This window comes from Heloderma suspectum, chromosome 3 (genome assembly GCF_057233095.1).
Source record: "Heloderma suspectum isolate Gila_16-S chromosome 3, 16-S_ref, whole genome shotgun sequence".
NCBI classification, from domain to species: Eukaryota; Metazoa; Chordata; class Lepidosauria; order Squamata; family Helodermatidae; genus Heloderma; species Heloderma suspectum.
Window position 1 is genome coordinate 191,537,212 of NC_139460.1, and position 27,575 is coordinate 191,564,786.

Sequence of the window (27,575 nt, forward strand, 5' to 3'; positions counted from 1 at the left end):
GATTAATGCCTCCTTGCAAGACGGAATGGTCCCGGGCAGCCTCAAAGAGGCGTTAGTGAGACCACTCCTGAAGAAATCCTCCCTGGACCCAGAAAATCTTAGTAATTTTAGGTTGGTGACAAAAGTTCCTTTCCTGGGCAAGGTTCTTGAGTGGGTGGTTGCTAACCAGCTCCAAACACTCTTGGATGAGACTGATTATCTGTATCCATTTCAGTTGGGGTTCAGGCCGAGTTTTGGCATGGAAACAGCCTTGGTTGCCCTGTATGATGACCTATGTTGGGAGAGAGACAGGGGGAGTGTGACCTTGTTGATTCTCCTTGATCTCTCAGCGGCTTTCGATACCATTGACCATGGTATCCTTCTGGGACAATTGTCTGAGCTGGGAGTGGAAGGCCCTGCATTGCAGTGGTTTCGCTCCTACTTGGAAGGTTGGCTCCAGAACGTGGTGCTTGGGGAATATTGCTCAGCCCCGTGGATTCTCCAGTATGAGGTTCCACAGGGGTCAGTTTTGTTCCCCATGCTATTTAACATCTATATGAAACTGTTAAGTGCAGTCATCTGGAGTTTTGGAGTACGTTGTCATCAGTATGCTGATGACACGCAGCTCTATTTATCCTATTCATCTTTGTCAGCTGAGGCTGTGGATGGGCTAAATCAGTGCCTGGTTGTGACAATGGACTGGATGAGGGCTAATAAACTGAAACTCAATCCAGACAAGACGGAGATGCTGTTGGTGGGTGGTTCTTCTGACTGGATGGAGGGTGGTCAACCTGTTCTGGATGGGGCTGCACTCCCCCTGAAGGAGCAGGTTCATAGCTTGTGGGTTCTTCTTGAGCCATCTTTGTCACTTGAGGCTCAGGTGGCCTCAGTGGCACGGAGTGCCTTCTACTACCTTTATTTGGTGGCCCAGCTACACCCCTATCTGGACAGGGATAACCTGGCTTCAGTTGTTTATGTTCTGGTATCTCCAAATTAAATTACTTCAATGCACTCTATGTGGGGATGCCTTTGAAGAAAGTTCAGAAGCTGCAGCTCGTGCAACATGCGGCGGCCAGATAGATAATGGGGACTAGAAGGTCCAAACGTATAAGACCAACTCTGGCCCGCTTGTACTGGCTGCCTGTATGTTTCTGAGCCTGATTCAAGATGCTGGTTTTACCCTATAAGGCCTTACATGGCTTGGGACCACAATATCTGATGGAGTGCCTCTCCTGACACAAACCTACCCATACAATACACTCAACATCTAAGGCCTTCCTCCGGCTGCCTACTCCGAGGGAAGCTCAGAAGATGGAGACAAGGGAGAGGGCCTTCTCGCTGGTGGCCCCCCAAATTATGGAATGTTCTCCCCAGTGAGGCCCGCCTGGCACCAACATTATTTTCGGTGCCAGGTTAAGACCTTTCTCTTCTCCCAGGCTTTTGGCAGTATATGATAAGTTTTAATTGATCCTGGAATGGCTTATGGTTATGGTTGTTTGCTTTGAGATTGCTTGTTTGAAGTTCTTTTAGATATATGTTCTTGTGTATATTGTCTGTTTTTATGGAATTGGCTTTTAAAATCTGTATATTGTATTTTAACATGTTTTTAATCTTTGTAAACCACCCAGGGAGCTTTGGCTATTGGGGGGGGGTATACAAATGTAATAAATAAATAAATAAATAAATAAATAAATAAATAAATAAAATAAACTGGTAAAAAGCATTCCTGGTAACTAATGCTACCTGCACCTCCATGGACAGTGCTGAAGCTCCATGGACAGTGCTGAGGCCACCACAAGAAGGTGGTGCTGGGGACTTTTCCACACCTTGCCATGGGGTGCCCCATGAATCTTTTAACTAACTTGTAGAATGAGCAGACCATTTTCATACAACCGGCAGTGTCCAACCTACAATTGGTGGAAGTCACCATCGTACAATATCTCCTTATGAAATTTTTCTCTTTAGTGTGACAGATTAATTCCCGAAAAATCTTGATAAGTAGACTTTAAAAATTCTTTCAAATTGTGTAGTATATTTACCATCACATTATGAGATTTATCCCATCAATCAAAAGAATTAAAAACCTAGACCGGAAATGTTTTTGAAAGTAGAATGGTTTGCATTTTTGGGATGCCATGGAAACTACACCGGCTCCAGAAGCATGACTTGAGGGATACATATGGTGGCCTGGAGGATATGCTGCCAGCCCCTGAGCAAAATGATATCTGCCTTTAGCAATTCATTGAATGTGTTCCTTCTATGTTAAAATTAATGTTTAAAAGATATGTATGTTCTGTACCACAGTAATAGTGTTAATTCTCCAGTTCAGTCATTGTATTCATGGGAAGGACAGGCCTCTACTGAACCCAGTTTACCCACTCACAGAGTTGCCCCCAATAGCAAAATCTGAGGTGACTATGGCAGTTTTCTGATGCCAAGAAAACTTTGATAAAACATTTCTAAAGGAGGCTTTGCCCACCCTGAAGTTGCCGGCCTAAAGTTAAGTTCAAGCCAAATTTGGAAATTCCCGTATAGGCCCCAAATATGAGAATTTTCAAAGGGAGTTTCAATAAGACTAGAGAAATTTCTCAGTGGGCTTTTCTGAAAAAACTCAATTAACTGGACAGAGGAACACAGCTGGTGCGATTATATTTCTTTATAAACCTTTTAGATTAAAAAAATATGTTGCTGGTTCTCACAAAATTACACTTGGAAAGCTGAAAATGTTTTTATTGTATTTATTTTTTTGTACTTTGTATCCTGAATGATTTTATCTTCTCTTGGGCTAGACTGAGCTTCATACGCATGCAGTCCCAAACAATACTGGTGTGGGTCAAGGTACAGAATGCAGGGAGCAGAGGAAGGCTTGGGGTCAGCCACCAAGTATGGGTGGCTTGAGTCCAGCAGACAGACCAAGGAGGAAACAAAACAAGTCTGGTTTTGGCAAGCTCCCCACTCATTGCCCGACCTATGTTTAGCAATTCTGATGTGTTACTGAGCAGACAGCTCAAAGTTGGGATGAGTAATCTCCCTTAGTCCCTCTTCAGCAGGCAATGAAAGCAGGCTCCACTTTGAAAATCCTTCCCCCATCATGCAAACTGACACAGGCATGCTTTTCAAAAACCCACAGCCAATCTGTTGATCATTACTTATTTACAAAGGCCTTCGGGCAGAAAGTCCTGTAAAAACCATACTTGATATGGTATACGCTAGCTTTTTTGGCTTGTGGAAGGGGGGAAGAAGTCCCCCTAAGGCTACCTCAAACCATCACTTTCTATTGCACATAAAATGTACCATGTAACACTAAAGTATTTAATATATACGGTATAATATATCTACAGGAAAGGCATTTGTGTAGAAGTGTGTTAGCCTGTATTTGGTAATTTGATGTTTCGCTGAAGGCTATGACTTGAAAAAGCCTGCACCTAGTGCCGAGGACCTGTCATCTCAGTACCCAAGAGCCAGTAGAATAAAGAAGTACCCTAAAGCAGCAAAATTTTGACACAGCTTTGAAGCATATGAAAACAGTATAACTCCCTAGAATTATTATGACTCAAGATCAAAGAAATGAGGCATACTCTACATAGCAAACAGGGACAGTGCACTTCGCTCCAAATGTTGCTGTGCTCCCTTCCCTCTCACGGTCTCTTTTTCACTCTTCTTTCATTTCACTTTTATACCCCTACATTTAGCAGATGATAGAAGGATGGGGAGACTCCCATTCCCCCCCCCCTTTCAAATTTCAAGACGATAAAATTGATGGAAATAAGATGATGTGAAGATAAGTGGATTGGAAATGACGGTGGAATGACAACAAGCATCATATAAATGAGGAAGTTGGTTGTGTGCTCATTTCGTTCTTCTCCCCCGCCCTCACCTAACATGCATATAAATCTGCATAGGCAAGGATTAGCTAGCAGGAACTCAGGGAACTTTTTTGAACAACACATTTAACAATAATAGATGGTCAACAGGGGCCAAAAAGATCACAACATTTCCTCTTTGTGACTCAGTCTTGCTTTTCGTTTCTGTAGGTCTAAATTCCAATGCAAATGGACTGGAGACTTGATGATACCCTAAAATGTGCCTTAGATTGCACGAGCAGTAACAAGAAATTGATATTTCTCTAAGCAGCACTTGAAACTCTGATTCAAGCAACTGGAAATTGTATGTGTGTCTGTGACGGGGTGGGGATACCATATGGATTTATTCAGGAATAGTAATCAATGCCACTGGAATGAGACAACAGCTAAGCTGATATTGTAATTATATATTTTAAAAATACACCCTCCTGCCCCCTGCTGATTTACATGTGAGGATCTCGATCTAAATTAGCCTTGATTCGGATTCAGAGTTAGCTATTTACATAGTTATACATAGAGGAAAAGGGCTAGATTCCCTGACCCCATATTTTTTCCACCCAGTGCCTATGGCACTGCCAGAGCATCATCACAATGACAGTATAACACTGTTGTGGTGGTGCAGCTGTTGGTACTCCGCATCCCAAGCATATGTGTAATGGCACAGTAATTCTTCAGATGGGACTGTAAAATCAGCTTATTGTCAGGGGATTCTCATCAAGTGATCGCTAAGGCAGCATATTTTACAGCTTCGGTGGGATGTCCTATTATATAGGAGTACTAATGTGCTGTGAAACCCTCCTTATACTTGTCATTTTAGGATATTTATCCTAAAGGCAAACCATTCATTTCCCACCAGAATTTGGCCCAACTGAAATTCAAAGTGAATTTGGAGCTTCCTCCTTAGGGCAAAATTCTGAGGGACGTCAAAAGAATTTCAATAAAGCCACCAAAATCTATTGGTGGTGGGTTTCCCAGACATCTCTCCATTGTCACTGGATCTGCCTAAACAATAAAGCAAAATTCAAGCAAATATGGAGTTTGTCTTTAGGAAAAATATCTGAGGAATTAAGAGTTTTGATGTGATGAGTGAAAGGTTTCACAGCTCATCTGTACTCCTATATAATTTCAGTATAAAGCATAAGATCTTGCTTGCAGTAGGAGCCCCAGAAAACCTTTGCTTAGGAATTGTCCTATGGAAATTATTATAAAAAATGTAAAGGTGTCCCCAACCAGTCGTGTCCGACTCTAGGGTGCGGTGCTCATCCCCGTTTCTAAGCCGAAGAGCCAGCGCTGTCCGAAGACGCTTCCGTGGTCATGTGGCCGGCATGACTGAACACCGAGGTGCACGGAATGCTGTCACCTTTCCCGCCGAGGCGGTACCTATTTATCTACTTGCAATTTCTTGCTTTTGAACTGCTAGGTTGGCAGGAGCTGGGACTGAAGACGGGAGCTCACTCCGTCACGCAGCACTCGGGTCTCGAACTGCTGACCTGCCGACCTTCCAGTCTGCAGTTCAGCGTCTTAACCACTAAGCCACCGCAGCCCCGGAAATTATTATAGGGTTGCTCTATTGGAAACAAAAACTGCACATCTGACAATATATGGGAAAAAATCACTAACAACCAGAATCTATTTTCATCATCTGCCTTCATACTATCTAGAGCCCTTTAAAAATATATCCCCATATTTCATAATTAATATTGCTTTTCGCCTCAGTACAATTGCATTAGTTCTGAACTTTGCTTTGGCAAATATATAGATTATTAGGCCTTAAAAAACACACATTCAAAATCAATTAGGGGAAATTTGATTTCAATCGACAGGATAAAAGGAAGGTAATATTCAGGTTCATTTTTGATTGTGATGATACATCTCACATATGGCCTTAAGTACAGAAAACAGTACTCTGAGGGATTCTGACAAAAAGCGAATTGCCCAAGGCAAACTAACCACATGAGTTCTTCTGATTGGTTAGTGCTATCATTAGTGCCACTGCTGTTTAAGAACTACACATGGACAGGACAGGGTGACAGCTGAGACTTTAAAGCCTATGTATTTTTCAAACAGCTTTTCAAACTGTTTTTCATGACAGATTTTTTTCCCAGCTCTATCATTAACTGCTGACAACCTGACAGAATAAATACTTCAACCTTTCAGAAACCATCTAACAATCTTCTACTTTCCCCCACCCCCCATGCCCCCCCTTTTATTTATTTTTTATTGGGGGAGGAGGGTAGGTTGGAAGAGGAGATAAAGATATGAGTTGCTTAGGGTCTTACCTCATCAGCTTGGGTGAGGAGTTGGGTGAATTTCTCATGCCTCCATTCCGCTGCTTTTTTTTGGGCGATAGCGTTGTCGGCTGCTCGTCTTCAACTGGAAATACAGGCAACTTGTGAGGTTATGAACAGCTCAAATTGCCACATGAAGTACAGGTAAAATAGCCAAGAACACACACGCAATTCCATTCACGCACTGATACTTCACTGCTATCTTATTTAGGTTCAGTAAAGACCAAATTGGTGTTAGTCAAAAGAGATCAATTTGAAAGACAAGGAGGAGGAGGAGGAAGAGGAGGAGGAGGAAAGCAAGATATTGACTGAAGAAGTTCTGGACATGGTTTCACACTTTCTTAAAAGATCTTTTTTTAGTTAAGCTGTGCTTTTGGAAAACAGAAATTAGTGTCCTGCTGCATACACCAAAAGATTAAGTATATTCGGAATCCGAACACTGAAAACTGCCAGCCTGCACTTTGCTAATAAGCCTGATACCCATCGGTTCTTACGCCTTAAATGTCAGAACACAGAGTCTTCATGAAGAAATGTAAGATGTTCAATGCCTTGATATTCAGTGTTGCAATAAATAAAAAACTACACCGTTGTGCATAAATCTCCAGCACAACTCAGAACTCATCGCTTCACCAAAGGGAATGTTATCACAGGAGCAAGTGGAATGAAAACAAATGACAGGAGAATTTCCTGTATAACGAAGGATGGGAATTGTGGGAGAGACTCTTGTAACGGGGATGAAGTACACTTTGAGTAGAAGACTATCATCTTAATAGCAAAAACAAAAAGCTCACACCTTGAGATTGTCATAATCAGTACTGCCTTTGGCTAAACTCTACAGCACAGGGTCTTTACTTTAAGCATAATTACAGCAGGTTTTCTAACAAGCTATGAGTCACTATTTTGCTACCATCATTAATGTCGCTGTATCATTTGTGACTATTAGCAGATCAGTGCTCTGCCTGTTATAAAAAGCTGCTCTCTGTCAATGTCTGGACTGGCAAATTAACACTGCATTCAAATAAAACAGGCTGATTTCCTCCCTATTATTAACAGAAAATCAGGCTAAATGCAATCAAAGTGGCTGTGCCTTAGGTAGAAGTTATCTTCATGTTAAAAGAAAATAAAAGTAGCAAGAGGCGTAGCACCTACATTAATGAACAAAAAAAGAGATGAATGTTGTAAGCCACTTTGGGAATTATGGCCAAAAAGCAGAGTAAAAATTATTAAAAGAAAGAAAGATTTGCCTAGATTTAGCTCAGAATGAATTAAACAACACTCTCTAGACCCAATCAAGCAAAAGTTAGCTGCAATTACTGTCAATCTAAATTATTTTGGATTGAGGCATGACTATTTTGGGGACAGGGCATCTAGCTTTAACCCTCTTTTGATGCTGTTTCTAACCTACATCTGTCTGTCTGTCTGTCTGTCTGTCTGTCCAACCCCACAATTAATGATAGACTCAAGAAGCATGTGTGCAGTAAATAGAATATATCCAGTAAGGAAGCAAACAAACAAGAATTGTGAATTGCTACAAACAGTACTAAGAAAAAGGGCTGTTGGAGAACAGGCATTATGTGCCCCTGAAAGCACCCATTTTGCCTCAACAGTGTTTGATGGTGAACACTTGATTCAACCCTAACACAAAACATTCAAGAGCATGACCATACCCTCCTAACCATAGAGATCAAAGTCTAGGCAAGTGAGGCCCAATATTTTTATTTTTTATTTATTTATTTTTAAATGTAAAGTATTTCTAGACCATCTTTCAGGGCAGATGTCAGAAATAATGGTCCAATTAGCCCTATCTGGTTGCAAGCTAGTGTTCCTAATAGTTTATGCATCAAAAAGCTCCTTTGCTTTGATAAAATGTATTTTTATGCAAGAAGGAAGAAGCTTGTTCTCATTGTAAATGATGAGGAATCACCCTAGTCACATTCAAAACAAATTTTTAAAACAGAATTTATGCAGAAGGAGTTTATTCTTCGTGGGTCACTTGAAAATAGGTTTCTTCCTTACCAAGTTTAAAACAAACACTATTCATAGCTGAAATACCTGAATCGTGTGTATGTACAAATGGGAACAATTTTCAATAGCTTATTCCAAACATTTTGCCATAACAATTCACATGTTAGTAGTGAAGAGGCAAGATATAATTCCTCATTCAGTCATTATTATCCTTCATATTTTCCACCTCCCAGAAGTTTGCATTAAACTTATTTGAGGACAGAATGCGTCACTTCCATTAACTTGACAGGAAACCCCTCTTTTGAAGAATATTCCTCAGAGTTCCCTAACGGAGGCTTCAACACTTGTATCTGTGTCATTATGCCACACAAAAGCCCTGTTCACAAAACCACCTCACACATTCCGTGAATGTGTGAGGGAGAGGTACGACCACGTGGGTTAGCTCTATTATCTCCATCAGTTGTCATTCCACCTGACAGCCATGAGATACAGAGAGAGAGATTGGAGAAAGAGAGAAAGAGACAGAGAGGGAGGAAGGGAGGCCAGTTGGTCAGTATATTGACTTTTACTGCACAACAGCAGGAAATAGACCATACTGCACCATACACTAGAGTTTTTCTAAATGATGCTGCTAATCTGCTGTATCTACTTTTGGTTTTATCACAGAATTGAGATCTGAACTCTACACAAAGAGCTTTTCCTTTCCTGCTTTTCAGCTACATAACCACTAGGAAGTGCTGTGCTATAGCTAGGGATGTACGAAGGTTTTCGCAGATGTGATTCGCGTTGTGGGGGGAAAGGGCTCTGTCCCTCCCCCCGGAATCCTCCCTGGCCGGCTCCACTCCACGGCAGCTCCACGGAGCCACTGGCCAGGGCCATCCGCTATGCCGTTTGCGCTGCTGCTCTTTCCATGATAGGCTACATAGGTATTTACACAGCCTATCACGGAAAGAGCAGCGGCGCAAACAGCGTAGCGGCCGCCGTTTGCATCCCTGCTCTTTGCCGTGATAGGCTACGTAAATACTTACGTAGCCTATCACGGCAGCCTCGCAGGACGCAAATGGCGGCCGCAGCAGCCGGTCGAAAGACCAGCCGCCGCCGCTGCCAGAGCCCCAGGTAAGTTTCGTTCCGGGGCTATTCTGTGAGGTGGCGGGGGGTGGGAGGCCGTTCCGCCATGGGTTTTGGGGGGCCGAATGCCAGTGCATTCGGCCTCACTGAAATCCATGGCGGAATTCTCCGCCATCTCTAGCTATAGCAGAATAATACAATTACACACGTAGGACAATACATTTTTTCCACTTTCAGAAATAATACTCCATTTTTCCCACTCTAAAAAGTCCTGGAAAAGTGCTCTTAAAAACAGAAGCGAAAGTGGACGGTCATGACATTGTCTAAATAATCAGTAAACAACGTGAGTAGGGAACAATGAGTGCACAATAAACGATTTGTGTAGAAATGATAGAGAAAGAATGTGCACTGTGAGGGACTCTCCATTTGCTGGCTGTAACTAGGGATGTCAGAGAAAACCACAACAGTTTCAAATGAGTTCGGATTTCTATGACTCTGACCCACAGATTCCACAGCAGACTGGCTGTGTTTCTGAGTTGCGCAGATTCTGCGGACTGTTCTTTTACTTCCCAGAATTGTATGCAAATTTAATTGTACAAAAATATGAAAACTGAATAAACACCAACCAATAATGTTCACTTTGCCCCATAGGCTACACTGTAAAAATGCAGATTTTGTGGGGATTTGTGCATTTTTTTGCTTTTTTGGCCACTTTGGGGGAGATTTGTGGAAATTGGCGCATTTGCATGTGTGCACAAATGTGCATTAGAGCTGATGAGAATTAGCATACATAGAACAAAATTCTGGTTAAAAAAATCCAATTCCATCAATGAGAGGACAACAGAATGAAAGAGCCTGGCAATCCAGGAAACACAGACAGAATGGATTTAACAAATCCATACATCCCTCAGCCAACCATTCCCAGAAATAATTCCTTCACTGGTCATTGCATCGGATAAAGTTTAAGTTGAGAATAGCCCAAATCTCTTGTTTTCCTTTTCCCTCCCTTGTTCAGTCTTCCTTTGTGTTAATGAGATTGTAAGGCATTCTGTAAGGCTCTATTTTATTCTTTGTACATGTTTAGCAGCCAAATAATAATAACTTTTCAAATACTAATACTAATAACAGCTGCTTTACTCACTGTGTGTGATTGATATAATGTAATCATGAGGCATGGAGAGGAGATGTCAAAAATATATAGACAGGACTACTACTACTACTACTACTACTAGTTCTTCAGTGGGTGGTGTATGCCCCATTTTACTTTTTAAAATGTAGAGCAAGAAAATTGTATAAATTTGGATTTTCTGGTTCTTGTGGCAGCCAACTGGACTTTGGGTGGAAATATTTGACAGTTTAACTTTTAATACTGCATATTTACTGAAGTGCCTTTTAATAAAGACATGTTCCTTTTTATTATTCTTGCCTTTTCTTTACAGTGCTGGAAAAGAATTATGCTGATATCAATGAATGTATAGAATTAACTGACTTCCTTTATCATGTCTGAAACACAGGGATGTTCAGGAATTTGACACAGAATATCGTAGGATCTGAACTCCATCCTGTGTCAGTACTCTCAAAAATCTAAGACCTTCCTTGGTTTTCTGGATATCCTTAATTGTAACACATAATACACAATCCTTGCAACAACCCAGAGCTCACTTTTGCCTAATAGGCAGAGTATCAAACAGTTTTCTCTCCAAGGAAGACTCAGTGTTGGAAAAGCATCAGACAATGGCTAATGAGGAGTTCAGATACTCTGGTTTAGACTGCAGTTTAGTTTAAAAGTCACAAGGATGTTTTAGAATCTTTGCTTATTCCCAAATTATATAAAAAGATTCATTATTTCAATGACATAACCTCCAGACAATGTTCCATGAATTGATTTAAGATGTGCCGGTAATTTTAATGGCCCTTTGTGTGAAGGCGAACATCTGAAACAACATCTTTCTTGGCTTTTATCCTCGATTCTTCCTTTAAGCACAATCAAGAAAATGTCTTCAAAGAAGCAGCGGTCAAGGTCTTTCGCCATTTAAAATATTTTAATACGCCTACAAAAATAAATCTGTCACCTCTGTTGTCTCATCTATGTCACCAACAACACAGTTAACGGGGGGGGGGGGGTTGTTTGTTTTTGTTTTACAAAAGCCAAGTTTTCACGTACCCCAAAATAAGTTGTAACGGCTAAGAAAATTAATCAAACATTAATGCAAACTTGTATACTTGCCAAGCCTATTGGTGAAAAAGGTAAAGATTTCAAAGCCAGCCAAACATGAAACACAAAACCAACCAGAAACCATTAGTTGTAGCTATCTCGATTAAAGTATTAATCACTACATCTGGAAAAACCCACATCTGCAATGACTTAGCAGAGCATTAGTAAGGTCATTTTCACATTGAAAATGCTCAGATTGCACAACCCATGCACAAAATAATCTCTGTTGCCTGATGCATCCAGCTACGGGGCTACCTACAGAGCTCTTGGTTTAACCTCGGCTTTTTGTTCTGGTAATGGTGGCATTTGGCAGGTAGGCTGAGTGCCCTTTGCAATCTACAGTAGGAAGTTTTTCCTTGCTCAACAGAGCCCAACAAGTTAAGCTGCAGCAGTGGGGGACTGTTGGGTAGAAGGAGGGTTCCTTTACGGTTATTAACAAGCAGGACTGGCTCCGGGATTCCGTCAGTGGACGTGATGCCACCCACTGCATGGGTACTTGCACTCTTGAACTGAACTGAGCGGTTTGAGTAACTTGATTTAGCTTCATTCTTTACTTCTAAATAATAAGGAAAAAGTGTAAATTAATGCTTTGTGCATTAAAAGACTGTCCAAACTACATCAATGCATCAGCTTTAAGTGCCAACCTAGGGCTCATGGTAGTTGCCTCCAAAACTACAATTCACATGGGCTCCAAACTGTATGAAGCTGTTATGTGAAGGTTCATGTAGTTTTGGAAATCTTCACCATGCCATCAAAATGTGCCCCCCCCCCCGCCCTGGTGCATTTAAAGATGTAACTCTTTCCATAGCTGAAGGATAATTTTATGTTTACATCCCAGCTGCAGACCCTCATGCTTTGTTGGATGCCACCCTGGAAGGTCCCCCAATATTCAGCAATGGCTTTTTTGAGGTGAATGAGGCCTGTGTGCACATCTGTGTGCATGTGTGTATGCACGTGTGTGTGCGTGTAAGTTAAGAACGCAAGTCCTGGCCTCCATGTGCAGTCATCTTAATATCTTGTAAAAATATACGTATGTAAAAATGAATACAAAAGGCTCATTTCACAATCATCATCTGTAAGCAATAATTCCCACCAAGAGGAATTTTGTCCAAAGCAATCCTTATTTCCCACATGTTGACAAAATCTGAAGATTTATTCATGGCAGAAGAGATGGATTTTCTCAGTCCACCAAAAGCAAAAGGGAAATATAGTTTTATATAAACATTTTTGTTTTGGTCTTTTCAGCTGTGCAGGGAAAGCTAGGTAGATCTATTTGCAACCTTTTCAGGCACTTCATAATCCATGGAAGCCATTTTAGCCCATTTAAAAGAAGAAGAGGGCCTTTCTGTTGTGGCACCCCAGTTGTGGAATGAGCTTTCCAGAGAGACTCACCTGGTGCAGTTGTTGTGCTCTTTTTGGCGCCAAGTGAAGACCTTCTTATTTTCCCGGGCATTTTAGTTTTCAGTTTCTGTTGTTTAAATCTGTTACTGTATCTTAAATACTTGCACTGCTGCTAAGTTTTATTTAGTAATTATTTTTATTTCATGCTGTAATTTTAAACTTTTATCTTGTATTTTATTGTGTTGTATTTTATGGTTTTAATTGATGTGAACCACCCAGACAGCTTCAGCTGTTGGGAGGTATAGAAATGTAATAAAATAAATACATAAATATTTCTATATTAAAATGGACTAAATCAGGGGTCCCCAACCTTTTTGAGTTGGTGGGCATGTTTGGGATCTGGGCACAAAATGGCTGCCATGGGGGGCTTCCCCATTCACAAAATGGCTTCCATGGTGGGTGTGGCCAGTGTCAATATACCCATTTCCCAGAAGGCAAACTGGTGAGGCTAAAAGAAAAACAACTTGCCCAAGAACTAAGCTGAGGTCTGAGCCCCAAATGCCAAATTACATATTTGCCCCCACAATGCACAACAAAATGCCTGTTTCATAGAAGGCTACTTAGCGGTACTTAAAGAAACACAAACACACATATGGGCAAAACAACCACCCATACCACACACCCACACCAAAACAAACGAGCTAACACAGACATAAAGGTAAAGTAAAAGGTAAAGGTGTCCCCAACCAGTCGTCGTGTCCGACTCTAGGGGGTGGTGCTCATCTCCATTTCTAAGCCGAAGAGCCAGCGCTGTCCGAAGATGCTTCCGTGGTCATGTGGCCGGCATGACTGAACACCGAGGTGCACGGAACACTGTTACCTTTCCCACCGAAGCAGTACCTATTTATCTACTTGCAATTTCTTGCTTTCCAACTGCTAGGTTGGCAGAAGCTGGCACTGAAGATGGGAACCTACTCCGTCACGCAGCACTCAGGTCTCGAACTGCTGTCCTGCCGACCTTCTGGTCTGCCGTTCAGTGTCTTAACCACTAAGCCACCGCGGCCCCTTAACACAGACATACGCACAAGCAAAACACCCCTCACACCCATTCCCTCTAGCCATCCCCCAGAATGCTTCCTGCCACCCTTTCTAGCTCTCCCAGGATGTTCCCTACCATTCCCCAGCTTACTTTTTCCTTTTTTTCTAGGTGGCTACGCCCACCCACCATTTATATTTTCAAAGAATGCTGCTAGGGCCCACATGGGGTCTACAGGTGTTCTTGGAAATAAAGATGGTGCTGGAAGGAAGCACTTCACTTTGCAACATGATTTTTTTTTTAATCTAAAAAAATAAAAATAAAAATCAGGAGGGGTAGGGAATCCAGCAGGCACATTGGGCCCCATGGGTCCTGTGTTGGAGATCCCAGGACTAAATGGCATTAAATCTGGATATTCTGAGTTAAGTGAATTGTAGACTCTGCAGTTGTGATCATCAAGTCACTTAAAAATATTATTATCTTTGGATTACACCAGAGTATGTGATATGAGGATGGCAGCCAAAATGTGAATATAGTTTAATATTGAGAGACATTTTTCCTTTTGAAGGAAAAGGAACACCTGAACAACAGTACTACCAGATTGTAATTTTAAACTTTAGCTGTTTTATTTGGACTTATTGTTCTTTATAATCCTGTACATTGCTTTGAATATAGTTTTTATAGAAGAGAAATATATAGTGTAATCCTAGGCATACTTATTCAGAAATAAACCCCACTGTATCCACTGAACTCTGTGGAACTTATTTCCAGTAAACAAGCATAGGATTTCTCTGTAATACAAAATGTGCTTAGGATTGCTCTGTTACACACACACACACACACACACACACACACACACACTTGTCCCTAAAATAAAGTCATGGTAGACTGTTTATCCTTTTTTAATGTTTTCATGTTGAACTCCATCATTGGGAAAGTATGTGAATAAACTATACAGCAATTAAAGCAGACTTTTAAATTCTGGCTTATATTATTATATTGGTTAAGAGAAGTGAAATGTATATATGTATGCATGTATTCCATTTTAGGGAAGTGCGAACTCATCCCCATTTGGGTTCTCCAGATGCCCACCTGGTCCCTAGCCCCATGCGCCAGTCCCCGGACTGCACTCGAGCCCCTCCCAGGCTTGGCGAGCAGCCCACACTCATCCCAGTGGCCTCATTGAGCTCCACGGTCACCATTTTAAAAAATAATGAAATGGTGACCTCAAGAATGCACATGTTTTTGTGTGCACGAAAATGTGCATTTTTGTGAATGCGCATATTCTCATGTGAGAAATGCACATTTTTGTGAAGGCACACATTAGTGTGCGTGCAAAAATGTGCATTCTTTCAGAAAATGTGCATTTTCACACACACACAAATATGCACATCTGCAAAATGTGCATTTTTGCATATGCAAATATGCGCATCTGCAAAATGAGCATTGTTGTGATCGCCTTTTTATTTCTCCAAAAATGGCGACCGTGAAGCTCAACAAGACTGCCAGGGTCAGTGCAGGCAATTCTCCGAGCAGGGGCAGGGGCTCAGTGAGTGGGGCTCGGGGGTGCAGGCAGGAGCGGGTCCGCCAGATTCCTGGACTGAATCGGGCACCCACACCATCCCTCTTCTGTTTCTATGCTGCCCAATAGCCAAAGCTCTCTGGGCGGTTCACAAAAATTAAACCACAAAGCACAGCATAATATAAATATAAATATAAAAGCTTAAAACCACAATACTGTGATCATCAGTATCAATGTATTGATGAGGATACAATCTTATATATTTCAGAAAGTATACAGAGTTCTTCAGTCAATTAAATAGACATGGAATACCTTTTTAAAAAAAAAAACCCAACACATCTTTATTCATATGTAAATTACTAACTGGGAAGTATACACAGAACCCAGATGTGAACCAGTTGCTTTCTAGAAACAGGAAACATGTCTCTATCACAGAAAGCTTATCACTTGCAATCTACACCAGATATATTAAAGCTTGAAAGAGTTATTCTGGTTTGCTTTTTAACAAATTCCAGATGAAGGGCTTAATCCTGTGCCCAAAGCAGGCGATAAAATGAAGTCTTCAGCAAAACATTTTGCATCTAGAACCTGGCTCCAGGAGTAATTCCTACCAATGTCTATATGTGAAATGTTCATCGAAAGCCCATCCAAGAGACTTTCTTGCACACGATCTTACAAATGGCAATATCACAGATTTCAGCCATGAGCGCCCATATGAGCAAGTAACATGGATGGCATCTTGGTTTCTCATAGGCATCCCCACAGGCATCACTCGAGGAGCTACCATGGGAATAAAGATGTCGTGGTGCTGAGTCACTCACAACTGGTGCAAGGCCTAAACTTCTGTGAAAATGAAAATGATGCTTCCTCTCATGTTATGCAGCAGAGGGGTTTTGTACCCTCCCAACAGAGTAAAGTAAAGCAGAGCCAGAGACTAAATTGATGGACAGGGAGAGAAATGAAGGCTAACTCCCAAATGGACAAGCAAATCTGTTGTGAAGAGAGGAAGAGGTACTGATGGGGCTGTGGAAGCAAGAAAAGGACTGCAAAGTCAAGGTCCTGCATCAGCAACAGGCAGGGGCAGAATGAGCATGCCTCCAGTGGATATGGCTCTGCTCATTTGTCCTCAGTAAGGACAAAAGAATATAAGAAGAGCTCTACTGGATCAGACCACAGGTCAATTTGATTCAATATTCCTTTTGCTACAGTGGCAAACTGGATGTCATTGGGAAGCCCACAAGTAGGGCTTATGGTAAAAACCATTAGCCTAGATGGTTTTAAAAAGGAAATTCAAAAGTGTATCAATAGCTATTATACCTGATGGCTATATAGCACCTCCATGTTCAGGGGTAGTATACCTCTGAATATATGTTATCAGGAACAGAGAGGGAGACAGCTTCAGAAAGAATGCCAAAGGCAAGAACACTTTGCAGCTGTTTATTGGGGTGTGCGGAGAGACACATATTGCTGCCTAATCACAGCTTCACTTAAATCCTGGATGTTTCTTTTGTTTTCAGTGGGCACCTCTCCTTTCCACCCCAGGAGAGGGGAAAAGGGGGGTCTAAAGATACCAGAAATCAGGCAGACTGTGTGAGTCTGTAATTTAAGACTGTCACTGAGAACAGATTGGGGTGGGGGATAAAATGAAGGGGGGGGGGAATTAGTCTAGTTAAGCCTCTAACGGTTTATAGTTGAGTATCCTGGAGAGGCAGATTGCGTTGGAAGGGTTGCTTGCCATAAGCTTAAATTGCTCCCCTCCCTGCTCTATACAGGGATGTTTCAAATTCCAACCCCCAACCCCACCCCAGTTCAGGGTTGGCAGCTGCTAGTGCTATATAACATGGCACAGGAAAGCCTAAACCTTAGGCCTCATTTTACCCTTCTGAAACTCCCCACCCACGTGCCCACCCACCCTGAGAGGCTGGAGGAGCTCCTATTCCAGGGTGGCTGGAGCCCTGGCGAGCCCGCTTAGGAAGCGAGGATATGCTGCAATATTTTGTAGCATGTCCTGGCCAATTTGTTCAATGGTGTGGGGATAAAAGACAAACACTTGGCACTTTGGTATTTAAAACCTAAGACAGTTAAGATGGATGTTATTAACATTATTTTAACAATATATTAAGTTACTTCTATTTAGGCTTTTGTTGTTTCACACTGTCTTACAGGTGACTGGACAACCACCCAACATTTCTGACAATGGCCAGAAGTGAACTAGAGATTATGGCAGACAAGTGGCGAGTGCTGAAAACAGCAGTACCGTGTATCTTCTACTTCTCTCTCAGTAATGCCTAGTGATACAAGGTGCATGATGTGTCATCATCACCCTGTGAATTCCTCCACCCCCACTCCATTTTACTGGCTGCCACTCGGCGAGGAAACACATAGCATGATGAGATCACTAGACAGCACCAAGAAGAATGGGGAGAACAACATCCAGGACTGCTGTTTTAGGCAAAAGCCCCACATCTACAAAAACATCTAGTGCCAGCCTAGGGAACTGAACCTATGTATACTGAGGAACATTATTTTTATGAGAGACACATGAACCCAGCAGGGCTTTCTTTCCAGGGGCACCCTGGCATAGAATGTCATGTTTAAAGTTTCAGTTTTGTAAAAATAAGATCAGATTTTCACCCATGTTTTTTCCTTGATATTTATTTGCTATATCCAAGATAATTTTAAAGATAATCAAGTCCTGAAGTATTCTTTTTAAAGCAACCAATTTGGATAATTGGGTATTTCAATGCCCATAGCAGTCTCTGCTATATTCCCTTTGAATGTGTACTTGCCATAACTTTTTAAAGGGGCTTTATGTAGCTTTAATTTAAATATAACAAGGCAGAATACCAGTGCAGCATTTTAAAACAAATGGCTGAAATGACCTCCTATGTGATTTGCCTGGAAGCAGTGCCAAGAATGCATTTAAAATAAAATGACTTTTTAAAAAGAAACTCTCCCACTGCCAATGCCACTATATTTTGGAATTGTTCAACATCCAATAATCACCATGTCTTCAGATGGTAATGTAGTATTGATCTGTATTAATGATGGAAACCTCACATTCATATTTTTGTCATGCTCAGATCTCCTTAAGCATTATAAATTGTGACTGCAAAATACTATGGTTGTGTTTTCCAAATTTGCCACATCATCCTTAGTAACCAGTCGGCTTATTACCAACAAAACCAAGCACCATTTTTCAGTATTGTGGCAGCTTTACATAAAGTGCTGTTCCTGGCAAGGTCATCATGAGCTGCACATCATCAAATGCAAATAATCAGTAGGTGATCAACCTTCTGGTGACCAAAGCACTCTTTGATACATCCGTCAGTAAAAAATGCGTGACTTCCCATTTTTCAATGATGATGCATCTTTAGACTTACCTACTTATGACTGTGAATCAGGCAACTGAAAATACCCACATTTCCTCCAAACTGTCAACTATTGCTGCGATTCTACCCAGCACCCTCTGTACAAGACAACAGATTAACCATTAGACTAGATATGTTGAAAATATACAGCTTCAACCTTTCCCCAGCTAGCTCAGAGCGATGTATAGATGATTATTTCTACCGTCAGCTGCCACATAGAGTTAAACCCCTGCACAATAATTCCTGGATTCATCTGCCCCTTGTCAAACTCACACAGCCTTACTTTGAGGATATGTGGTATGGCGGATCTAGAATAATCCAGACGGCCGCTGTCTCTTTGTTAACAGGAAGTTGAACTGATGAGTTTGTAATACATTTCTTATCAAAGGTAGTTACAAGAAAAATACACTCAGTCAGTTTGGGTTGGAGTTTATCATACACTCAAATAGAGTTAAATCAAACATCTGCATTTTTGTCTAGCGAGAGAGAAAAACACATAAGAGCTCCTTAAAAAACTATTCCAGTTAATTATTCATGCATCAGCATTAATACTTTATTTTCTCTTCTTTGCCCTAGCAGAGCATGTAGTGAAATAATTGATTAGAACTACAAGGTAACAGTGTAAAGCATTCATTCTTTAAAACAATAAGTCTCAGTGAAAGGGAAGGATTGCAGACCTGTTTAGGGATGATGTAAATATTTGTGGATCTCTTTTTCCAGTGAGAAAAACTGGGAGTACTTGCTGTTTCAGATAACTGTCCCAAACAGACTTAAGGTTTGAAAATATTAGTATCAGATCTGCGAAAGAAAATGCAAGCTGATGGACAAGATGATGCAGACCAGTTGTGCAACAAGGATCCAGATATGCATTCTATTACCCAAAGAGATGTGAATGCTTCTAAATGGAGACTGTAATGTTCAGTTAGGCCCAATGCAGATAATAATATGCATGGGATGTACAACAACGATGCAGATCTGAATTGCAAAACCAGGAGATAAATTTTTGAAGACAAATGTTCCGAACCTGTGTGTAGGAAAGTGGACATTCCTATACATTTTTATATGAGGGCACAAACCACCACCAACAAGCACCTCACATTGCAGTAGCACGTCTGTTATCAGCTTATGGTACATTGTCCTTTTGTATGTTTCAAATTCAGCGAGGAGCATTTCATTTTGCCTGCACAGATGGGAACAGATAGTGGCTGTTCTCAGCTGACATAGCAATAAATTATTGTTTGGCACCATGTGAACGAGCTTCGGGCTCGTGTACTTCCCCTTCCCTCTTCTCCTCCTCTGGCTTGGCTGTGAGGAGGAGATTGGAAGTATTTGCTTCTGTTTTCAACTAACTGCAGTTTGTTGTTTGGGACAAACTGTGGTTAGTTTTATCTGAGCCAAGCCAGGATCGTAAACTATTGTTTGAAATAGGCTTTTTTTGGATAAACCCTAGTTAAAACTAACTGCAGTTTGTCCCCATTTGGACATAATGACAAACTGTGGTTAAGATAAAAATGGAAGCAAATCTTTCTGATGTCCTCCTCAGGGTTGCAGCAGAGAAGAGGGGAGTACATGAGTATGAGGTTCACTCATACAGCACTGTCTGAATACAGGCACTGTGTACATTCTGACCAGTATGAAGGAAGTTGAAACTTGTTGGCAAGCATCAGTTTGTGCATTCTCAAACTGCTTTTTCCAAAGCCAGTACTATTCCAAACTCTATTCCAAGTACAGCCCTGCACACCTTGTGACTCACTATTCTGAACATACACCCCAGCAGTATGTTCTGCTTGACAACCTCTCTGTACTTGAAAAACGTAAAACACAGAAGAGGTCTATGAAGAGGTCCATAAAAAGCTGCAGTGAGATTGGTGGGTCACAAGTTGTGCTGGCCTACCATCATACCATAGCACTGGCCTACCCTTACTCCATCTGCATGCCCATGAGGGGGATGAGGGGGGGAACACAGAAGACAGGTTTTTCCTTTTAATACTAGGGTGGGCCTTGCAGCTGGTTACTTCTCTCTGTTATGAACTAATTTCTGTTTTGAACTAATGAAAGTCCTGTTGCTCAGTAAAGTTAATTTCTGTATATTACTTTCAGCTTTCAGTTATTTCTAACGTAATTTTAAAAATTATTGGAAGTTATGCATATAAATTGTCATATGCCTCACAACCCTGTCCCCTTACTTCCCCCAAAAGCACATGTATAGTTTCTGCTATAATCTCAGACCATCACTCAGATGCTAGACCTCCTGGCAGGATCTTCAGGAATCAATACAGAAGATGTTGTATTAACACCTAGGCAACAGGTTCCAGAATCTACATAGAGCACTGCATAAGGAGCTCACTGGTGCTTGCTCTAGGCGCTCTGGAGTGATGCTACTACAGGCACTCTGGGGCATGATGGGAAATACGAAATGGTAGCTGTGACAGAGCACCAACTTCATAGGAGTTAGCACCCTGGACAAATGTCATTTGTTTGCCTCACAGTTCGACTGGCCTAAAATATTTTGCACCTAAAGGTACTGCTACAAAAATGAATGCTCAGTAATGCAGTGTTGCTTTCTGCCTGACATGTGCTCACACTAAACATTAAGTGCTAATTTGTGATAAGTTGGAATCAAATACAATTTCCATTCAGGCATATTTATGCCTATATTGAACCATGCATATTTTGGGATTTTTGTCATCTGATTCCTTCATCTTGGCTTTTCAGGCCTCTCTACATTTCCCACTTTATGGATCATTGTCAGTTTATTCAAGTTATTAAAGTGCTATTGGCAAACTGTCCAATGAAAGCTTTCAAAGACATTAGTGGACATTTTTCTCCGTCAGTTTGACAATCCATACATGTCCATGCTGCTGTCGTACAAGAAGGTATGATTTAATTATTTGGAAACAAATTTCTCCCACCCCAACAACTATTAGCTATTAGAGTAGAAAGAAGGTTATTTTGAAGATGGCTACAAGTTGTGATCTTCAGATCAGAACTTCCCAGATTTTAGGGAATGGTCAGCTCAATGTATACCTCTAAAGAAAACTGGGAAAAACTCAATCCTGCCTGTAGAAAGAAGCTTGTTAGAAAGAAATATCTAATTAAAAAAAAAACTACAACAATTACACTATTCCATCAAATATGGTTCTGGTGATTTTTAGACAGATGGTGATCTTTCAGTACATTTGTAGAAATAAACAATGTTCAAGCTGTACAACCAATTGAATATAAAGGCCCTGATTCAACTATGGTCAGGCACAACAGCTGGGCCTATTGACAATTGTCCTGATCAGTCAGGAGTAGAGGGACTAAATCAAGCTCCTTGCTCCCCAAAACTGAATGCCCTCTTCAGGGAGGCTTGCCTGGTGCCTACGTTGTGGACTCTGTAGCACCAGGTAAAGATTTTTCCAAGGCTTTTTAGTTTGTCAGTTTTTTAAAATGGTGTTTATACCTTTTAGATCTTTATACTGCTGTTGGTTTTACTTTGGCTTTATTCAGTACCAATTTTAACTAACTTCAGAAAAAAAGATGTCATGTATGTCTTCTTATGTTCTTACATGTTATAGTTTTAAGCTCTATTGTCTGAAACACTGAGAGTTTTGGCTATTGAGCCAAGCTGAAACAATTATTTTGTCAGACTTGAAAAAGCTCAGCAGCAACCATGGATAATAATATCAAACCTTGCCTTTATTCTGCCCCCCTCCCCCCAGTGGATTATTGATAATCACACCCAATTTTCTAGCTTTAATATTTGTGGTAAGAACAAAGAACAGAAAGCAGAGAGTAAGAACAGATGGTAAATTCTCCCATTGGAGGGAAGTAAATAGTGGGGTCCCACAGGGAACTGTATTAGGACCAATGCTTTTGATCCTGTTCATAAATGATCTGGAATTAGGAGTGAGCAGTGAAGTGGCCAAGTTTGCCAATGACACCAAATTATTTAGGATGGTTAAAACAAAAAGGGCTCGTGAAGAGCTCCAAAAGGATCTCTCCAAACTGGGAGAATGGGCATCAAAATGGCTAATGTGATTCAATGTAAGCAAGTGTAAAGTGATGAACGTTGGGGCAAAAAATCCAAACTTCAAGTATAACTTGATGGGATCTGAGCTAGCGGTGACCCATCTAGAAAGAGATCTTGGGGTTATGGTGGACAGCTCGATGAAAATGTCACCTCAGTGTGCAGCCACTGTAAAAAAGGCAAACTCCATGTTAGACATAGTTAGAAAAGGAATTGAGAATAAACCGTCAATATCATACTGCCCTTATACAAATTTATGGTGCAACCACACTTGGAATACTCTGTACAGTTCTGGTCACCACACCTAAAAAAAGGTACTGTAGAGCTGGAAAAAGTGCAGAAAAGGGCAACGAAAATGATCAAGGAGCTGGAGCATCTCCCCTATGAGAGAAGGTTACAACAGCTGGGATTCTTTAGCTTGGAAAAAAGGCGGCTAAGGGGAGACATGATAGAGGTGTACAACATTATGCATGGTGTGCAGAATGTGGATAGGGAGACAATTTTCTCCCTCTCTCAAACTACTAGAACCCGGGTCATCCTATGAAGCTAATTGGTGGGAGAATTAGGACAGATAAAAGGAAGTACTTCTTCACACAGCACATAGTTAAACTATGGAATTCGCTACCACAACATGTAGTGATGGCCAACAGTTAGGCTGGCTTTAAACGGGGGTTAGACAAATTCCTGGAGAAAAAGGCTATCAATGGCTACTAGGGATGTACGAAACACCTGGTTTCGTCCACGGACATCCGCGGTGGGGGGGAGACACTCCGCCCCTCCCCCTGAAATCCTTGACAGGGGGGAGGCGTTCCTCCCCCCCGGAATCCTGCCTGGCCGGCTCCGCTCCATGGCCAGGCCGCGGAGCCGCTGGCTGGGCCAACCCGCAGCAGGGCCTCCAGCCGCTGCCAGGCTACTGCGGACGCAAATGGTGTCCTGAGTAGGGGACGCCATTTGCGTCCCTATGGTAGCCAGGTAGGCTCCGTTTCGCGGGGCTTTCGTGGGGTGGGGTGGTGGGTTGCTCCGTTCTGCCATGGATTCCGGGGGCCCGAATTCACTGGAATTCGGCCCCCCTGGGGTCCGTGGCAGAATTCTCTAACATCCCTAATCGCTACTAGTCTTGATGGCTGTGTGCTACATCCAGTACTAGAGGTGGTAAGCCTATGTACACCAGTTGCTGGGGAGCATGGGTGGGCGTGTGCTGTTGCGCTCATGTCCTCCTTGTGGGTTCCTGGTTGATAGCTGGTTGGCTACTGTGGGGGCAGAATGCTGGACTGGATGGACTCTTGGTCTGATCCAGCATGGCTCTTCTTATGTTCTTATTGCCAGGACAATTTCCTTTCCTGTATGTATTAGGGATGCTGGAGAAATCTGCGGTGGATTCAGATGAGTTCCAGTTTGTATGAATCTGACCTGTGGCTTCTACAGTGGACCAGCTTTTTCCCAATCGTGCAGACTTGTGGACTGGTTTTTTACATTTTGCAGGGATTTGTGCTAATGCACACTTGTGCTAATGCACACTTGTGGAAGTAGAACAAAATTCTTGTACATCTCTAAAAAAAATTCCAGTTCTGTCAATGAGTGGATGACAGAATGAAAGACATCTGACTAAGGATGTCTGTTGCCAGGAAATCTGGTCCTTTCGGGGCTCATTAGACTTCCGTGGTATGCCTGACTTGGCTTGCTTTTGTGAGCCGAGCCACATAGATTCCGCAAGTTCTGGGGACTTTCAATGCATTCTTTTTGTCTAGGCCATAATTTGAGCAGAGATTTGTGCAAATTGAGCAAATTTTGCACAATTTGGGCAAATTTCACATAAGTGCAAATTTCAGTGGCAAATTCCACAAATTTGCATAATTTGTGCAAATTATGGTTGCAATTCACACAGACTATGAAAATTTGCACAAATTACAGCTGAAATTTGTAGAAATGTTCTTTTACACACAAAAAGTACGGAAATTTTGCCATCTGGCCCGACTTGTGTGTTGAGCTGGGCCAGCTGGTGGAAGACAGAACTGAGTCTGGAGGGCCGAGCTGACAAAAAGTCATCAAGCTTCACCACCAACTGGATTCCTCCAACATCCCTACATCTGACAATCTGCAAAACACAGATGGAGGGATTTAACAAAAACTGTACATCCCTAACATGAATTATATGGGAATACCCTTGAGTTGCAACCAAATTTGATTAATGTGAAGTGTGAAGTGAATTTTGGGGGTTTGCCTCTTCAGCCAAAGCATCTGAGGCAGCCTTCCTTAACCTGCTGCCCTCCACACCCATCATTCCCAAATAGCATGGCCACTAGAATTTCACAAAAGCAAGAGGAGTTTCAATAAGGCTAGCAACTTTTCTTACAGCATTCCATACACCCTTAGGCTATAACCAGTTTTTGCAGAAATCAAACTGCAATGCAAATTTGAAGATTCCCTCTCAAGCAAAGTAGCTGGACTTTCCAAGGAAGCCAAAAGCATTTCAATAAGACTAGCAACAGTTCTCTCTCTCTCTCTCTCTCTCCATCTACTTAAAGTCAGGGAAAAAACTCCCCATATAATCCTTTCTCAATCTAAAAATAATATTGCAGATTTTAAAGTGAATGCACCATGGCTTTTCTCAAAGTCTTCTTCTTATAGTAATCTTCAAGTCCATAGTCTTGGGTTAAACTGGAGTGTTAAGATTATTTGCACCTATAGGTTTAGATTTGTACACTCAGATATACAGGGGGTCCTCCTTTGAATATATTGCTAAGACAGACATCTTCTTACCCTCTGTCCTGTTGCCTGAGAGAAGGTTTTGACACCAGCTGCAAGAGATGCAGAGGCAAGGAGCAGCAGTGTCAGAAGCATTAGTAGGAATGGGCTGCGATTATGTAGTTCTGTCAAGCTGTACTTGCAATCTTCCCGCTGTTGCTATCTGCTAAGATGCTAATGGAGGTTGCCCATTTGTGGCCAAATAGACTGTACAACGATCAGTCACTGTTAAGGTCAGTGAAGCTCCCAACATGGTAAAAAAGCAGAGTGTATAGGCGGCCCATATTTTAAAAAGAGTCACCAAAACTCTGCCCATACTTGTGACTGTGGTGTAGTTAACTATTAATGCTCACCCAGCCTCAGTAAGTATGTGCCGGAGAGCATAACCTAAGATATATACAAGCACCATGCTGCAAAAAAACTGAGAACAGGGCCCTTGGTGATTGTTCTGTTCGCCTGGATTTAGACGCCTCCTGTTTGTTGTGTACAATGCATCTGTCAGGAAACTGAAGTTATTTAGTATAGAGGGAAAGGGTCTGGCAATGCACACATGGATATTTCTCTATAGCATTAGCTATAAATCTGGATTCCAGCTCAAACTTTCTTTTCTGCTATCAGAGACTACAAGTAGCTTGTGTCGAGAAGCTACTAGTAGGCATTGAGATTACAGGCTCAGAAGAATTTAGCTGTATATTTCCAGCCAGAAGCTTTCAACCCTTTAAGACCAGGAACCACTTTTAATCCCTACCTGAAACATGGGACATACTTTTGCCTTTAGTTGATTTTTGGTATATATGCCTGAATTTCTCTTTCTTCTCTATTTCCTTATTCTCTCCTCCATGCTATCTCTCTCTTTATTTCCCCATGTCTTTCTCTCCCTCTCTCTTTTACTTCCTAAACAACAACAAATGACAAGAAAATGATGAGGGCGCTACTGGTGTGTTCCACCTTAGACTCGGGTGTGATCCTCTTATGGGTCTCAATACACCAGTTGAAGACCAATGCTTTAAGCAATAACCCTTCTTCTACTCCACTGAGCTTTCCTTTCAAACAAGTGGTAGAATAATGCTTGGAACATTCTGGTGGGAAAACCAGGCTGAAGGATTCATCGTTATCAAAAGCTGTGAATTCAATTATATCATAGTATTGGTGCTACTGGGCACAATCCATATCCTACTGAAGCGAATGACAAAGTTCCCACTGATTTCTTTCTAGCTAGATTGTACCCACTGCTAGTACATCATCATTCCCTATAATTATTTTTTTATTTAGTGTAGTTTTAAATAGCATTATTATTTAGAAAAAGATAAGGGACATTTTATATGTTACATTTTTTAGGTGTACACCTAAACCTTACACACCTAAAACTGTAAAGAATGAATACAGTGAACATGTATTTGCAAACTTGTGTATCAGACAGCTACACTCATCAGGGAACTGACTGTGGCTGCCAAGAATACACTGTTGAAAACCCGAGTTTATTGGATAATGTGTGAAATGGCCATTAATGCCAAGTACCTCTTCCAAGTGGAAGAGGTAGGCTTTTGAAATGCTTGTTCACTTCCACTAACATTCATTTAGCCCTATTCACAGTATCCTTTTATGATGTTTAAGAGCAATTTCTTAACTATATGTCATCTGTGTGCCATAAGAACCAGCATTCATGATGTCTTCTCTGTGGCTCTGGGAATTCCTTCCCACAAACATGCTTCAAAGTCTGAGCATCTTCTGAAAAGTGTTGTTAAAGAACTTTGTTTGAAGCAGCTTCTTGTAAAGTAACATTGATGTCTGCCTCAGCACTTTCTATATGCAATGTAATTCTCCATATATAATGGCATCTGGAGACTAAAATTAAGCAGATAGGGTCAAAATTAGTTTAATCCACCCCATGTCACATTACTAATGTGTTATGTTTCTTTATTTTCAAAACACAGGATTATGGGATGGGGTGAGGAGTAAAATCTAAAAACAAATAACGCAAGATTGTACTGCTGGCTTGGAGTAACAATACTACAAGATCAAATATACAGAACACAGAGGAGGCGAACAAAATGAACTAAATTCTACAGCTTGTCAATCTAAGGGCTGATTTACACAAGCAAATTAGATAGGTTACCTACCAAAATCCTCTCTGCCACCCCCTATGCACAAAATGGATTCTGGCAATGGA

At 41.5% G+C, this 27,575-nt stretch overlaps 1 protein-coding gene across 3 annotated transcripts in view; it reads right to left on the bottom strand.

The window, feature by feature from the left end:
* The window catches only part of KCNMA1 (potassium calcium-activated channel subfamily M alpha 1), an 829,668-nt gene that overhangs the window by 96,758 nt on the left and 705,335 nt on the right, over nucleotides 1-27,575 (bottom strand). For all 3 annotated transcript variants that reach the window (XM_084845225.1, XM_084845223.1, XM_084845224.1), the window contains one exon: nucleotides 6,122-6,215. In XM_084845225.1, coding sequence (XP_084701351.1) covers nucleotides 6,122-6,215 — 94 coding nt within the window. The remainder of the gene's footprint in view (nucleotides 1-6,121; nucleotides 6,216-27,575) is intronic.